Raw genomic sequence first — 17,439 nt, 5'->3', positions numbered from 1 at the left:
CCAGACTTGCTTTGAAAGGTGAATTGGAGCTCTTTTGGAGCTCAAAATCTAAAAAACCATCAAAAGATATAAAAAAATATCAAAACTCATAATTTTAAAATTGGTCGCTGAGCCTGAAGGATGTTCTTCTCACCGCAGCATGCTGGTGGCATTTACTACTGGGAGACGCAATGTTGTTTCTCTGTCCATGGGGCTGATGGATGAGGAGAAATACCTGGAGGTTTCTGCAGGATCAAGGGCTGGGCTGGGAGTTCTTGGGAGGGCCCAGCTCCAGCTGTGGTCCTTGATTTCCAGAATGGTTTGGAGAGGAGATCATGGACTAGAATCATGGATTCATTTAGGTTGGAAAAGACCTTTGAGATCATCAAGTCTATCATGACATCATGTACCTAAGCACCACATCTATGCCTTTTTTAAACACTTCCAGGGATGGTGACTCCACCACCTCCCTGGGCAGACAGTGGGTGAAGAGGATGGTCCTGCAAGGCTGCTGGAAGGGATGAACTTCCAGAGTGGCTGGGAAAGGTGGAAAAGGGCCTGGGGGGGCTGGTCGGCAGCCGGCGGGGCATGAGCCCCCCGTGTGCCCAGGCGGCCAAGGAGGCCAGCAGCATCCTGGCTGGTGCCAGCAGTGGTGTGGCCAGCGGGAGCAGGGCAGTGCCCGTCCCCCTGCCCTCGGCACTGGGGAGGCCGCCCCTGGAATGGCGCGGTGGGCTCTGGGCCCCTCGCTCCCAGACAGACCCTGAGGGGCTGGAGCGTGCCCAGAGCCGGGCAGGGGGCTGGGGAAGGGGCTGGGGCACAAGTGCTGTGGGGAGCGGCTGGGGGAGCTGGGGGGTCAGCCTGGAGAGGGGGGGCTGAGGGGAGACCTTCTGGCTCCCTGCAACCCCCTGAGAGGGGCTGGAGCCAGGGGGGTCGGGCTCTTCTCCCAGGGAACAGGCGACAGGACGAGAGGGAACGGCCTCACCTTGTGCCGGGGGAGGGTTGGGTTGGGAATGAGGGAAAATCCCGTCACGGAAAGGGTGGCCAAGGCTGGCACAGGCTGCCCGGGGGGCTGGCGGCACCCGCCCTGGGGGGATTTATAACACCTGTAGCTGTGGCGCTCGGGGCCAGGGCTTAGCGGTGGCCTTGGCAGTGATGGGTTAGCGGTTGGACTTGGTGATCTCAAAGGTCTTTTCCAACCTAAATGATTTTAGGATTCTGTGATTCCAGGAGACCAGAGCCATCCCATTGCTATGGGCCCTTCTGCAGTAATTGAACCACACATTCCCCCATGGTACCAGCAGTGGGACCAGTTTGGGACACACTCACCTGCGGTGAGGGAGATCTACAGCTCCGGGGCACGGCTGGGCAGCACACAGGAGGATCAATCCCCACCCATGAGAGGTCCAACCTACAGGAGAGCCGCTAGGATTCAGATGTTATCAAGGCAGGGAGCAGTAAATGCTGATCAGGATTTATTCTGCATTTTATCCCATGGACAAAGAAGTGCCAATGACAGATAATTTGGCTGCAGGTGACACAAGGGACCTGGGGAACACCCAGCTTAGCTGATGTCTGACCATGGCACATCAGGCTCGTGTTGCTCACGACCCACCTGTACACGGCACCCTGGCTCCGGCTCCTGCACCAGGGGTTGCACATCTGATGCCAGAGCAGCGGGCTGGGTGCCAAGAAAGCCCAGGCTCCCACAGAGCTCAGTATTATTATTTTTAAAGGTAAGAGGCAGCAGCTTGTTCCCCATCTCCACGCACAGGACAACAGCCAGAAGGGACACCCTGGTGCATGCACGAAGCAAAAAGATTTGTCTCTTGGACCAGGAAGCCTGGGGACACCACTGGTACCTCTGAGCATCCCCCAAGTAAAATCCGGGCTCAGTGCTGTCTGCAGCACTATGGAAATGGTCTCCATCACCACCTGTTTGGACTTTGCACTGGTCCTAGACACCAGAGGATCTCACAGACCACTTTCTCCACCTCTCAGGCACATGCAGACACTCACTGCAGCCCAGTTCCTCAGCCACCTGTGTTCCCCATGTCTCTACCAGTTGCAAAGGCACTGGATCTCCTCCAGAACCTAACTGCTTCTCACAGCTCCATCATCAATGACCACTGTGCGGTCACCAGCAGTGCCAGTGAGGTCTGTGCGGCTCCCTCCCCATCCTGGCTGCAAGGCCACATGCTCATGTCATGCGTTTGGATGCCTAAGAACAACATGCGGGGGGACGGACATGCCGCTGCATTTCCCTGCAGCAGGGCAGGGAGAAAGGCACAGAGGCAGAAGCAAGCCCAGGACCATGGAATGCATGGTGGAGGTCATTGCTGCCATCAGACCTTCGCCACCTCCCGGCATCACTTTCTCAAAGTGGAAACTTTTGATGGGAAAGCTCTATGGGAAGTTATTGAAAAGGTCTGTGCTAATAAAGTCCAAACACTTTGTTTAAATGTTATTGCTACAGCAACATAACATACATTGAAACAAAATGCTTTGTTGGGTGAAAAACTCAGACAATTTAGGACAGAATGGAATTTGGAAATCTTGGCATTTCTCTTGAGAGGGACTTTGCATTTTTTCCCCATTAACTCTGTGGCATGGCTACGACTGGTGGGAAATAGTTAGCCGATGGGATGAGGCACTGGTTCAGCATCCAATCCACCAAGGCTTTGCCCTTTGCAGCACTGCTAACTCCCCCTGAAGGCTGCAGCCCTGAGTGGAGCAATGCCTTTGCACTGGGTGGAGGAAGCCCAACCTCCCCCAGAAGGCTCCGTTTCGGTGGCCTGTGCTGCGACCACCCATCCTTGGGCCCCTGTGCTCATCTGCAACAGTGAGGATAACCACAGCAACTCTCCACGAGTTACAGGCCGTGTCTGCATCCCTGGAAATGTTTAAATCATTAAATTACAGCCCAAGGATGGGGTATTTTTTGCAGAAATCCAGCTCTAGGAATGAATTCAGAGAGGTCCTCAGGAATGGCATAGATATAAAGTACTCACACTTATGTAGCCACTCAAGTCTCCAGCTTTATAATTAATGATCACAATATAGGATCCAAAAGAAGAGGCCATGTAGTCCTGCAATGCACATGAATTGTTTTAATATGGTTGTTGTTCTTGTTGCACCCTGAACAATGATCATTTAAGCTACAGTTCAGCTTGCAAACATGGCAGCAATGCTGTTACGTGAAGTGTGAATGCGATTTGTCACTTAGGATTTACCTTTGTTATCCATTTTGCCACCAGCAGGAGCATTTAAAAACTCCGTTTATTATTCAGTAGTAGAAGCGGAGCTGCTGGAAGAGGAGAACATCCCGGCTATTTGCAGGTTTGCCATGTTTTAGGAAAGCCAAGCAAACTTACTCTGATTCAGGGGGTTTCTTTATTTGCCGCTCTCTGGGTTTTGGCAGCCACGAGGAATTCACAGAAATATTCCTGCATCTTGAACGCTTCAGCTCCACAGCAAGTCCCATCCATCTGCTCCAAAATCTTGAGTTTACTGCAGGTTATTTTCTCTTTTCATATATCTTGGTGGGCCCAGGGGCCCAGGGACTGTCCCTGCTCTTGGCTTGGCTGCTCCCAGCCCAGCTCCGGTGCTGACAAGCTCTTTCCACAACTGGTCCGGATGCTCACAACCTTGATTTGGTGGGACAAGCCAAACTCCAGCTCCAGCACACCCTGGAGTTGTAGAGTCTGGCTGTAGGTTGGTGTGGTTGATGGGGACATTTAGGTATGGATCCTACAAAAAGGTGGCTTTGGAGGAGAGATTTGGATGGTTTTATCTTGTCATTTACCAGCAGTGATCTGTCTCACTTGCTGCAAAACCCACCCAGCTGATGCAGCAACAGAAGTAATTGGAAGGAACACAACAAAACCAGTTCCTACTGGGTCAGCTTTCCAGTGGCCCGTGGCACGAACCAGCTTTTTTGTTTTACGCTGGGCGATTATCAAAATAACCCAAAGCAGTGTCTGGTGATTGCCCAAAGGACTAAACAGACTAAATTATATATAATTTCTAATTTCTAGCCCTATGTAAACGTCTAGGAATGACCCCACTGTCCAGCATATGACATTTTGTGGAGGCAACGGGCAATCTGCCCTCCATCACCAGAGGTTTTATGAGTAGGTTGGACAAGCTCCCCTGGGAAGGGTGCTGGTGCGCTTGGTCCTGCTTTGGGGCAGAAGGATGGATCAGGTGATGACCCACATCATGAGGAACGCTGCCCGGTAGGTCATGTCATCTACTTTCTGTGTTAGCACAAAAAAGATCAGGTGTGGGGCCACCGTTGTTCTCTGGGCAGGGGACCCAGCCTGGGTGTGCCGCAGCAGGGAGATGCAGCAGAAATGGGGGGGCAAAGAAACCACGAGGGGGTTATGAAAAAGGAAAGCATCATGGATCAGCTCGGTTACATTAAGTGTGTGGGTCACTCTCCACCACCTGACCTTGGCTATGTCTGATTTACCAGCATGGATGTTGATTATGGTGGTTGAGACCTTGACTGCAGGCAGAAGTGCAGCAAAAATGAGCTTTTTGGCAAATTGAGTTAAACTCATATAAAATGCTTGGCATGGAATTTAAGGTTAATATCTGACTTCTACGAGAGGCATGAGGAGATGATCCTGAAAGCCAGCAGCGCAGGTCAGGAAGTGTTTAATAAATCCCAGGCTCTTCCCCTAAGCAGCTATGGAGCTGTGCATGGAGCTGTCATGGAGCGTGGAGTGCTGGGTGATGCGCACTGGGTGCAAGTGGCCAGTGCCTCGTTTCAACACCTCATCCCTGTATTCATGGCCTTCCAGCACCCAGCCGAGCCCCCAGCCAGCAGCAGGATCCCTCTGCTACGGTGCAGACCCACCTCCTTCCCCCTCCTTTTTGTATTTATTTTGCAGCGTGGCTGTGCTGCTGTGAGCTCTGAGCACACATGCAGGGCCACGGACAGCATCTCACCAGAATATTTCTTCAAAAGCCGGAACCATTTCACCTCCAATTTTCTGGCCAGAGCCTGATGACACACGGACACACACTGCTCACCTCCAGTGACCCATGGGGCTTTCTTTCAATTAGATAAAAATTAATTGGCTTGGGCTAGAGAAGGGTTTTCCAGAGGATGGTTTTAAGAAAAACTACTTTTTGAAAACTTTTGCTTTAAAAAAACAGGTTGAATGTGGTAAAAGGCAGAAGTGGTCCATGACCCCTCATTGCGTGCTGTGGTGTTGGGTGAAATGGATGTGATAAATGGGGGTCCTCCAACAGACCCCGAGGTAGGACACAAATCGATGGGCAATTCCCTTGGGACAGATGAAGGGGAGCAGGTGGCGGGGGAGGCACAGCCAGGAGAGGGGTCAAATCCATCACCCATGGACCTCTGAGCCCTCTGCACCGCTCCCACGGGCTTCATCCTCACCGCTGTGAGAAGTGATGGGGAGGGGGCCTGTCCCCAAGCAGAGCTTCAGCACCATGCAGGATCCGACCTGGCGCCAGGGCCATGGGCTGAGCCATCCCCACAGAGGGAAGGATCAGTCCCTCTGCTACGCTGCCAAGCAGACACTGCTAGGGATATTTCCACCACCCCCACCCCCATCTTCCTTTTCTTCCATTCTGAACAAAAGAAAGGTCTCCCCCAGACCAGCACTGTCTTAACCCGTACCCACAAAGAGATGGGAAATGTCAAGCTTTAAACATTTATTACTCAGATGATGCATTTTATAGCATACAGTGGGTCTGGATGTTCTATAAACAAAGACTGAATTGCCACAAAGAGTTATGAGCTCCCTTGTTTTAACAGTCTCTGAAATGCTGAAAACATTGAGTTTGTGTTTTCTCTAGTATGAATATCTAGTCTTTATTCTTCCCCAAACCTTTTTCCTTTTTTTTAATTTTTTTTAAATTTTTTTTTAATTTTTTTAAAGCGCTTAGTTTAACAAATATGATTAAATTAAAAATGTTGTTTTTTCAAATGCAAATAAATACATTAAAAAAAATACAATGAATTGCTAGCGTTAACTCCGTGTTCTGCAGGATACCGCAGCTCCCTTGGCTATCAACAGTGGACTTTGCAACCCTTAGTGTCATTTCTCCTGAAAAGATACTGAAGATATCACCGGGACTTGCTAATAGCTAACACCAAGAAGAGCAAGATTAGTGTAAAGCCATAAAATAGCCAGCGGGGAAGTGAGAAAAAAAATAGTATTTAAGATTTTGAGAGACTTCCAAGTGAGGGATGTTACAAAAATAAGCATGAAAATAAATCATAAGTTACTCTGACAAGTTTTCCTTCAAAGCCATCAATCACGCCAAGAATAGATACTAATTAATCTTCTTCAGGGGAACAGGGGAACCAGGCAAATCGCTTACTTTTCCTTTTTTCCCCCCATTTTCATTTCACCTCCCTATACATAAGACTTCTCCAAAGGGGAGTGAAATCCCTCACAGGGAAACCAAGCAAGTCATTTTGTGGGTAGCAAAAATCTTCAGCTGGGAAATAATTTCACCAGGAACGACGTGAATTAGATGCTGGGGAGTCTGGCAGAGAGCCAGCAAACCTGCTCTGCATCCGAGGGGGACCGGCATGGCGGTGCTGCAGAGCATCGCTCCTCTGCAGATGCTTCAGACACTCACCTTCATACCAGCCCAAGGTTTGGCCCCATACATATTTGGCTCGAGGAGGTTCTTTGCCCCTTTGCTGATACAGCCGCATGGGGACGTCATATTAAAGCCCCACGTGGATACTTCTATTGAGCAGCGAAGATTGAATCTGGCTAATCTGGGGAGATGTAGCCAGTGGCTTCACAACTGCAAAAAATACACGTTTTAGAATTACACTTTTTTGGCGTTTCTTAACAAAGCCAAAAAAACCCAAACCACCCCCCAAAGAAAGGAAGAAGAAAATACTCAATGACATCTCTAGGTGCTCTCACCAGGAATCCCCAAAACTTCCCAGCACTGCCCCCCATCCTGCCCCATCCAATGACCTTGTTTTCCCAACATGGTACCACAGTTTAATGATGCCATATGCCTGCTGGCTTCCAACCGATGGACTTCAGAAAGATACCATTGGCAGCATGGAATTTTGATCGACAGCACCATGTTTGGTCGACACTTTGATTCTCAAACATCAACAGAGTGACTGATGTACCAAAGCAGTTCATGGCTGGATTAGCATACGTTAATAGTGGAGACAAATGGCAAGACATTAAAAACAGACTGATTTCACATAGAACTTCTTCGGTGGGATGAATCCCAGTGTTGGAGGGAAAAGTCATGGGCCAAGCCTGGTTGGTGGGGTTTGCAGGATTGCATCCCAATGGGAAAATTGAATAAACCCCTCACGGCTGGCAGGGGTTGGGAAATGCTTGAACAGAAATACTGCCACATGGCTTACACTTTACCTGTGAATGCCTCCTGACGCACTGATAGGTGAAAATTCAGGATTTTAGAAGCCAAATCTCCAATTCTCTGGGGTTTTCTTTCTTTTTTTTTTCTTTTCTTCTTTCACTACATCCCGAGAGCAAATTCTGGGGGAAGGGAGAAGCTGCAGGGGCCAGAGTGGTGGTCTGGATCGCTGCCGGCAGGATCCCTCGCACCCTGACCCACCAGGCTGTGCCCCCATTATAGGACTTTTCTGTTCTTAAAAAAAAATAATAATCAAGACAAATCTGGTTTTCAGATCAGATATCTGGTCTTCTCCCAGAAGGCTGAAGCTGTGCCTGGGCACACGGCAATAGGTGTTAAATCCCCTTCTCCTCCACTCCCTGAGAAATCAGGGAGCACGAAAAGTCAAGATCAATGGGCACAACCCTGAGCCTTATAATACTGATGGGCTTTGCCGCCTCCATCAAGTTCAGCTGCTCATTAATACTATCAAACCCCATTGCTACTAACGAAGCTGAGGCAACGCCAGGCACTGTCACCATGCAAAGCTCCCGGGCTCGAATCCATGAAGCAGAAATTAATTTTTCCAACCAAGTCCAGTGCTTTCAGCAACCATTTTACTGCTTTCTGGGTAGACAGGAGGACTGAAGCTCCCGTTTCCAGCTTGCTCCTCTTGTTCCATGTGCAGGTTAGGAACCACATCAGCAGACAACTAGATGAAAATTTAAATTTAAAATTGAACTGCAGCATCAGGACTCTCTGTCTCCTGCAATGCATTTTCTGCTGAAAATTTCTGCCCTTTAAATTTTGCAGCGAAAGCTTCCACCCCATCACAGACAGACCGACACATTCATAAGGCACCCAAGAACATACTGCACATCCAAAGAGGTCAGGGTGAAAACTTTCTCCTGTACAAGCCACCAGGAATTCAACGTCTTCCTTGGAAAAACGGGTTTGAGCTGCTGGGTTCAGACCCAGCCTGCCTGATCCGGGGGCCATGCACGCCAGCGTCGTGGCATAAATTCTCTTCTTCTCACCAGGAAAGGAAAGTAAGTTGAATAATGGGAAGAATACAGGACGGGCTGCCGGCACTGTGCCTTCCTTGGCTCTCTTCTACTGCACAGATGTGACAGGGCAGCTCGCACAGCTGAAATAAGCACCTGAAGCGATTTAGTAAGCCAAAGCATCGCTAGACAAGCAAATAAAGAGACCACTAAGCCTTGTTCATGGTTCAGGGAGCGATGCAGTGGCGTGGTGCATCCCTCCGTACCAGCCTCCTCACCCTCCAGGCATCTCCTTGCCCAGGCGGTGTCTTGCCATCACCCCCCTGCAGCCACCCCCTCCCTCAGGATGCTCCAGCATGGAGCTGCCTGGGGATCCCCGAGCAAAGTCTCCCCCTCCGAACACATCATCTATCCCTTGGTGACACAGTGCCTCTTACACTGACCATGGGACAGAGCCACTCCCGTACACCGCACACCTAGAAACACTGGATAGCAAATTCAGCTAGATAGAAGCCAGGCTCAAAATGTCTATTTTTGGCTTTTCCTATTTTTTCCTCTACTTTTTTCCTCCTTTTTGTCATAAATTGATTTTCTTCACATTATTAGTCTCCAAAGAACAAAAAACCTTCACGTCTCCCTTGCCCTGTACATTATTAAGCCTGACTATAACAGGCCTGGATTTAAATGTATAATTACAACCATGACAGTAATGACAATAAAGCACTCCTTCAATGGAAAAAAAAAAGTATTAAAAAAAAAAAAAAAAAGAAAAAAAAGGGTTATAGTGTCTAAGAGATAATGGCGACTCGAACAGAGCCGCAGAATCCCCTGTTTCTTAGAGCTCCCAGCTCAGAGGAGCTCTCAATCCATCGAGAAGGTACTGGCAAGACGACGGTGGCTACGTTACTTCTGCAGTGGCTTTTGGACTCCTTTAAAACACACCTTCTGCTTCAGCATCTTCACGTAAACCATGAGTCAGCTCAGGGGAAGGCATCACTTTGCCGGTCTCCGAGCTAATCACAATTGTCCGTTCAACAATACAATAAAGTAAGAAGGAAATACAAACGCTCGAGAAAAAGAAAACCCAGTGCAAATAAGAAAGTCGTCCCACTCTCCAACCCCCTGTCGAAGGGGTGGCGAGCTGGGGCAGGGGATACACACAGAAAGTTGAAGACAAGGAGGCGGGGAGGGGGGGACCTAACGCAAGCCCCGCTCGACAAAAGCCATCAATTATGAGTGTCTGGTGTAGTGTGTGTCTGGCTTTGTCCTCCCGAGACATCTGCTGCCTGCTGTCTCCTGCCAGTTGGCTGGGGCAAGGCCGGAGGACAGCGTGAAAACAATACTAGCCCCCACTTGGATTCGCCTTATTTTTTTTTCTCTCCTCCCCACCCCCCAACCCCCCCCACCCCCCCAAATTCTCTGTCTTCTTTCGAAAGCCAAACAATAACCCGGCGGGATGCGTTGCTGCTGCTTGAGCAATGAGTTCAGAAAAAGAAACCCCAAAAACAAAACCACGGCGGGGAAGAGGGGTGGCACTGAGCGACGCAGCTGAAAAAGAAACATGCTTCTCCCTCCCTGCCCCACGAATGTATTCTCGAGCATGCTGGGGTTTGGTCTGCTGGGGGATTGAAATCGGAAAAGCTCTTGCCGGATCCTGTCAAGGTGCATGTCTTCTTCTCGTCCCTTCCCACCCCACCTTGCCCTGCCCCTCAAGCCGTCAGTTTTTGGATGGTCTTGTTGTAGTACTGCGTGATGGTGGGCGTCAGGGGGTTCCAGTTGTTGGCGTGCAGCTCGATAACCTCCAGCAGCAGGGAGCGCGTCAGCATGGACTCGGAGGGACACAGCATCTTGTCACGCGCTATCGCCAACAGCTCCGTCATCATCTCGGGCAGCTGCTCCTCCAGCAGCCGGCCGGTGCTCTGCAGCTGTCGGGAGAAGAAGGGGTCAACCATGGCATATTGATCCTTATGGGTCCCTTCAGACTTGAGATATTCTATGGTTGTATCATTCTACAATATGAAAACACCCTGCCGGCATTTCCAGACATCCTCCATCCCTCCAATTCTGCCCTGCTCAGTGCGGCGGGGCAAGCAGGCAAGGTTAAAGGCGTCGTGGCTTTTGAAAACCAAAACCACCTGGCAGCCTGCTCCAACAGCCAAACATAAAGGGTGAGATTTTCAAAAGCAGGAGGAGCTGCTGGAGGAGCGAATGGTTCAGCTCCCACTGACTTCAAAGGCAGCAACACTGGATTGCTTTTGGAAAAAAAAAAAAAATAAAAATCATGCTATTGTCAAAACAAAGCGCAGGCTGTGATGTGGTATTCCTGCCTGCGACCTGGCCGTTCATTTACTCGCTGATTCATAGCTGTCAGTGACTCCCAGTCATTAATTGGAATAAGCAGAGCCCTCCTGTATGCATAACAAATCCTGCCCTGCCGAGATCGGCATTTATACCTGTCGTGCCGCTTCTCTGAGGACAGACAAGATTTTTTTTTTTAAAGCAATTACTCCTTGGAGAGCCTCTATGGAGCAGCATAAGCTCCCCAAAGTCCTAAACTTAAAAATTCCACCTCTCCTCCTTGGTTGCCTGACGCTTTGCTGAATTTCAGCCATTCAGGCTGCAATTTCAACCATTCAGATGGCAAGGACAGCATCCATCCCCACAGGCCAATCACTCCCCAAAAGTGAAACTCTTGGAACTCTGCTATATTGGTACCAGCATTGCTCCGCAAAGCTGCTGCTGAGCATGGCAAACCTCTTCACATGAGCCACAGGGCAGCTTTTGCTCCAATACAGGTGTTTGTGCTTAAAAAATAAAGGCAGGGTGAGATTTGAAGGCACCAGGATGATGTAATTCTGTGATACACGACCCCGCTACCAAAATTTTTGCATCCATTTACATGGATCAAAAGTCCAGTGACAGAATCTCAAAGGCTGTCCCTTATCTCCCAGTGATGTCTTTCATGGACCTGCTGGAGCGGGGCCAGAGGAGGCCACGGGGATGGTCAGAGGCCGGGGCACCCCTGCTGGGAGGACAGGCTGGGAGAGCTGGGGTTGTCCAGCCCGGAGAGGAGAAGGCTCCGGGGAGACCTTACTGCAGCCTTCCAGCACTTAGAGGGGGCTCAGGAGAAAGATGGGGACAGAGTTTTTAGCAGGGCCTGTCGCGACAGGACAAGGGGGATGGTTTTAAACTCAAAGGGGGAGATTCAGACTAGATGGAGGGAAGAAATTATTTACGCTGAGGGTGGTGAGACACTGGCACAGGCGGCCCAGAGAGGTGCCCGATGGCCCATCCCTGGGAACATCCAAGGCCAGGCTGGACGGGCTCTGAGCAACCTGATCCAGCTGAAGGTGTCCCTGCCCATGGCAGGGGGCTGGGCTGGAGGGACTTTGAAGGTCCCTTCCCACACAAACCGTTCTGTGATTCTATCATGCAAAGAAGCAACATGGCTCTTTGGGTCTGGAAACATCTAACAGCTGCTTGACACACGCGTAGCCAAAGAAGGGGCAAAGCCATGAGGAGCAGGGTGGGTGGCGCGGGTGCTTCCCTACCTCCATGGAGCAGCAGAGCACAGCGTCTTCCTTCACATCCTGAGATTGCAACAACTGCGAAAAAGAGAAGAGACAGGCGGTGAGAAATGCATGACCTCCTCCTCCTCCCTTATGACCTTCCTTCCATCTCTTCGTCCAGCTTGGCTTTTGCCACTTCCAGGTGGAAAGGACAGAAAATTAGAAAAAGGGGAGAAAAGATATTATCACCATAAAAAATGAAGATGAACAGTGACAAAATGCAGGGTAAAGGGGATCAGCGGTGTACCCACTGCTGAGAGTGAGCAAGCGGGGCGGAATAGAGAGAATTCAGGTTAACAACTTCCAAAATAAATTTTATTTAGCTTATATTGCTTTTTTTATTCCCCAGCAGAGCAATGCAAAAACATACTCATTTCACATACACAGGGACTAAATACAACCATCAGACAACAACATGCCAGCAGCACAGCCCTGGGAGCGGCAGTTTGGAAGGGACGGCAGCCACCCACCACCAAACCTTTCCGTCCCTCTGGGGACACTTCTAACAGCCACAAAACTACCTGAAGGGAATGTGTTACATCCAATCCAGCCTGATTAATACCGCTCCTTCTAGACTGATTATACAGTAGCAGGAGCGCAATGGGTTGCAGCAAAACTACGGTGTCTCATGTGCACCAACGCCAACCCTGCTCTGCTCTCTGTATTACAAACACAAGCTTGTAAGCACGAACAATTTTCAAGAGAGATCCCGAATGTCGCTCTGCATGGCATGGGATGGCAAAGGAAGATGCTCACCCCTCTTGGTTCAGACTCGGGGTGCGCAGTGAGGGTCAGCCTGGCTCTACCTGGCCGTGGCAAAGCATAGGAGCTCAGCACACTCACCTCACAAACCTTGAAGCCACAAGGAAGGACCCTTGAAACCAGATCAAAATTACACATTTTTCTTTGTTCTCATCTTTATGACTTTGTAAAGCACGTAAAGATGCTGCTTCAGGTATTTTGCTAAAACCATAAGAGAAAGCACAGTTGTTCTAGTAATTTTTAAGTAGACAAAATAATGAGATTCTCAATCAGCCAGCAAAGTGAGCTGGAGAGTTACGAATAACACTGTACCGTGAGGTGGCTGATAAAATGACAAATGTTGGCAACACTTGAAGCTACGGCCACTTCCACTCGATCACCTTGGGCTGAACAAGCCCTGCTGGCCCTGAGCTAATCCCTGCGTGCAGCGGGGAGCTGAGTGCATGCACTGAACACTGAGAAAAAGGGAGAAAAATTGGGAAAACTGGCTTTATTAGTATCTGAAATTCATCAGGGAGAGGCAGACATTGGAAAAATGGTCAGGCTAATTAAAACTGCCCATATAAAAACTGCTTAGCATAACTAAATGTACTCCAAAGTCACATCCTTTCATTAAAATCACAATTCTGATTCTCAGCCTTATCATCTCTCCTTCCCACTCCCATTATTTTATGTTTCCTTTTCGTTACAAATAAATGCCTATTTGTTTACCAGCTGGAAAACAGCTAGGGAAAAGAAGAGGTAATTCAAGGAATTATCATTGCTTTCAAAATTTTGTCCTCATTCTCTTCTGTTTTCAGCAGAGAGCAGTTTGTTTGCTTTGAAGGTGATGTTTCCATCATCTCGATGAGCAGGAGGTCCATTGGTTTTTATCTCGCATTAGCCAAAGGGTCAGCCAGGGCTGAACCACAACAGCCGTCTCCCCCCAACCCCAGTTAATCTTTCTGCTGAATTGTTTGGAAAATGTTAGTTAAGCCCAAGATGCACACTCTGAGATAAATTCTCACAAACAGCTCACAGATTCTTCACAAAACCCCCATGAGATTATTTAAAACCCAACAACAACAAGGAAAAAAAAATATCAGTTAGGGACAAATCTGAACAGGCACTAGTCCAGCAATCCGCTCCTGGGGTATTTAGCTCGTGAGCACAGCATAAATCAGGGCTGCAAATTAAATATACCTTGCCTATTTTGCCGTTCTTTAGTAAAGAACATAATGTGAAAATTAAAGCAACAGAAGTGGAGTTAGGATTGATGAGGAAGGCCTATGGTGGTTGCCTGACCCCAGCCCTTCCTCTGTCACGGTCTCCTTGATGATCCTGCTCTCTGCCAGGGATATGTGGTCAGGGAAAGGCTGCAACTTCACTTGGGCTTTCCTTGCTGCATCTTCCCACCTGCAGAGCTGGGACGCACTTCCCTACCTCTAAAGGTGGTTGTGAGGACGAATATGCCACTGTCAAGTGCTCAGGTATTTGGCTAATGAGGTACAGTCTTACCTACCTATGATGACACAGACTATATCCTACCCCCAGCCTTGGGCAGGTACCTTCTACCTTCAAGTTGTCCTCCTGGACCTCATCTGACATGACTTGGCTGAACAAGGAGCATGCATGTGCTCCACCTCATCCGTCCAAGCACCACATGCTCCACTGCTCCATCAAGACACCATGTGCTCCACCTAACCCATCCGGGATGCGCCAGCACCTCACCCATCCAGGCACCATGTGCCAGCACCTTGCCCATCCAGGCACCACGTGCTCCACTGCTCCATCAAGGCATCAAGGGATACTGGTCCCAAGGGCCACAGTTCGGCATCTGCCTGGGATGTGTGGGTTGGGGAGGCCCACAGCCTGCCCACCAAACCCAGGCAAGGCCCTGTGCAGCACAGAAGTGCCCAGATCTGCTGGTGCTCTGAGAACCACAGTCCAAGTCCATGCCCACAGATGGCTGTCAGCCACCTGCAACAGTGCAACAGTCTGAAGCCAGGAGGATCGGAAAGTTGTCACTGTTTCTGTGCATATTCATGATCATAACTATGTTTCCAGCACACAGGGCTCTGGATCTTCCCCAGGATGTAGGCACCAGCTATCTGCTTCTGACCCCTGCATGCTGGGACAGGAGGAGATTCAGGAGCCCAGGTGGCTCTCCCTCACCTGGCATGGGCACTGAACTGCTGCTGAAGGCAGACAGCAAGGGCTGCACTGCAAGGACTGTGCTGCCTGGGGTCCCGCCATCAGTGTCCTCAGCCACTGATGACATCTCACATGTATTTCTCAAAGGGTGCTTCGTCACCACCCAAGGCTGCCCCATGTGAGCACGAGGCACCCCAAAGCAGTGGGGTGGTTGCTTCAGCAGGAGCACAGCGTTTCCCAAAGCTCCTTGACCCCCATGTCAGCCCTGACGGCACTGCAAGAAAAAATGGTGCAAACACTTCAAGATTTCCAGGGAAATCACAACCCTCCTGAAGCACCAGCACTTGCGTGACCATAAACCTGAACCCATCCAATTGCACTCATTGTTTGCCATCTAATCCGTATTTACTTAAAATATTTTAATGTAAACATGCTATACCCATTAAATTAGCACTCCCACATTGTAATTCTTGTTTATTTAACTATTTATAACCGCTCCTCCCTGCTGCGTGCATCTGCCCAAATCCCACCATGGGCACCATCCCACCTCTCTCCACCAGGTTCCCACACAGTTCAAACCAGCCGATGAATGCGGACGAGGGAGCTGAAAAAGGAGCGTGAGGCAGACAACGGGGCAGGTGAGCTGAGACTCACACGCTTCTCGGTTTAACCTGTAATTATCCCCCGGAGGCTGGGGCTGTCTGCGAGAAAAACTTCCCTTTGCTCTCCAGCCGGTTTCCCCCGTATCGGGCGAAGCCGAGCAATGAAAGCAGCAGTTCCTGCTGGAAAGCAGACAAAGAGTCTGCTTGATTTCCTAAGAGAGGAGGCTGCATGCCAGAATTTGCCCAGCCAGTCATATAATACCCAGCCTCAGTTGCGAAAGGCTTCTCACTTTTGTTTCTGATGCTGGACTAGCAGTTTTGCAGACTGGTGGAAGATGTCAGGCTTCTCCCCTTCCAAATTTCTGTGTCCTGCTGAGAGATGGGAGCACTGGGCAAGGTCCTCTGCGACGCAGCATGCCCAGTTGGGCTCTGGGCACTAAATATTTTCATAAGCAACCCAAAATAAATTGTCGGGTCTGCTCCTGGAAATGCTGCATGTGGTGGAGCTGCAGCACCTTGCAGGGTGGCTCTTGAGTGCAACTAGTTTCCGTGGCATGCTACTGGGACCAGTCTCCCCTGGCCTCCGTGGCCTCCAAACCTGCTCTTTATAGAGGTAAGCAACGTAAGCCCCATGGGGTGGGCATGCAACGGCTGTTGAGGGGGGCAAAGAATCCCCAAAACTTCAGCTGTGGTTCATCATGGAACCTGGTCCTCCTCAACAGCAATGGATGCATGCTCACGCAGTGCAGACACCAGGAGCAAACCAGAGAGCTAAGCTGATGAGATTCACATACCCACGAATATTTGGGTTTATTATCTGCTTTCTGAGATCACCTGGGCTGCTGAGAAGCTGAAGTGCTCACTTGGTATTCTCAGGGGTGTCCACGCCACAAGCAGGACCGGAGAACCTGCCCCACCATCCTTTATCACCAAACCATGCACGTTTAATTGTGTTCTTCAGCAATTCTCCCTGGGAGATGGAGTGGGAACAGCCCAACGCATACATTACCCCTTCCAGCTGCAACGATATTTCTCCTGCAAGGCACAGTACTAATTATTGTGTATGATATCGCTTGCAAAATGGCATATAAGCAACGCTTGCCACAAACTAGCTCTTAGCATGCAGTGTCTTCTGATGCTTTGGTGATGACTCCAGCGTGAAAGCGCAGAAAGCTCGAAAATATCCACCCAGAGCCACGGAGAGGCTGGGATGTCTTAGAGCCCCAGCGAAAGCTGGACTGACCGCAGCCCACGTGCCGCTTGCCCTGGCTCCCCAATGGGCATTGCAGGTTCATCCATCCAGGTGGCAACATGCATGGACATCCAGACAGCCTTGGGCGTGAAGCTCCAGCCTTGCAACCGCTCTGCGGTCCCTGCCCACAGGTATGCTTTTCATCTAACGCGTAGGTCATGAGGAGGTGCCTGCTGGTATTCCCTCTGGGGAGTGTGGACCACGACCGCAGAGGAGCCAATGTGTTGCAAATGCATCATCCAGGTGTAGCAGCCAGCTTGCTGGTATAAAATGAGGCAACGGGTGAAAACGGAGACACATTTTAATTAGGAAGAAGGAAAAAACCAGCTACTTGTGCCACTCGGAGCTGAAGCAGAATGAACACACTGTACTGGAAAGTGTGACGGAGAGATGGTTTGTTTTTACCCAGAGGAGCCCATGGGAAGGGCTGTGGTGGACTTTGTCCTCAGCAAGATGGATCTGTTCCAGTGGCTGGGATTGCCATGGAGACCCCTTATAAGGGGGCTTAGGAGAAAGATGGGGACAGAGTTTTTAGCAGGGCCTGTAGTGACAGGACAAGGGGGATGGTTTTAAACTCAAAGAGGGGAGATTCAGACTAGATGGAGGGAAGAAATTATTTATGCCGAGGGTGGTGAGGCACTGGCACAGGCGGCCCAGAGAGGTGCCCGATGGCCCATCCCTGGGAACATCCAAGGCCAGGCTGGACGGGCTCTGAGCAACCTGATCCAGCTGAAGGTGTCCCTGCCCATGGCAGGGGGCTG

General features: G+C 49.9%; 1 protein-coding gene and 1 long non-coding RNA gene across 6 annotated transcripts in view; both read right to left on the bottom strand.

Annotated features, from left to right (window-relative positions):
* Nucleotides 1–5,652: 5,652 nt before the first annotated feature.
* Nucleotides 5,653–9,736, bottom strand: LOC129782763 (uncharacterized). The gene is made up of 2 exons (XR_008744839.1): nucleotides 7,374–9,736; nucleotides 5,653–6,777 (listed from the first exon to the last, which is right to left on the bottom strand). It is a non-coding gene; the product is annotated as an uncharacterized LOC129782763 (long non-coding RNA).
* Nucleotides 9,737–9,773: 37 nt separating this feature from the next.
* The window catches only part of CTIF (cap binding complex dependent translation initiation factor), a 141,254-nt gene continuing 133,588 nt past the window's right edge, over nucleotides 9,774–17,439 (bottom strand). For all 5 annotated transcript variants that reach the window (XM_055791291.1, XM_055791292.1, XM_055791293.1 and 2 more), the window contains 2 exons: nucleotides 11,912–11,965; nucleotides 9,774–10,285 (listed from right to left, as the gene is read on the bottom strand). In XM_055791291.1, the coding sequence (XP_055647266.1) occupies nucleotides 10,070–10,285; nucleotides 11,912–11,965 (270 nt within the window). In that variant the 3' untranslated portion in view covers nucleotides 9,774–10,069. The remainder of the gene's footprint in view (nucleotides 10,286–11,911; nucleotides 11,966–17,439) is intronic.

Source organism: Falco peregrinus, chromosome Z, assembly GCF_023634155.1.
Source record: "Falco peregrinus isolate bFalPer1 chromosome Z, bFalPer1.pri, whole genome shotgun sequence".
Lineage (NCBI taxonomy): Eukaryota > Metazoa > Chordata > Aves > Falconiformes > Falconidae > Falco > Falco peregrinus.
This window is presented reverse-complemented; position numbering and strand designations above follow the sequence as displayed.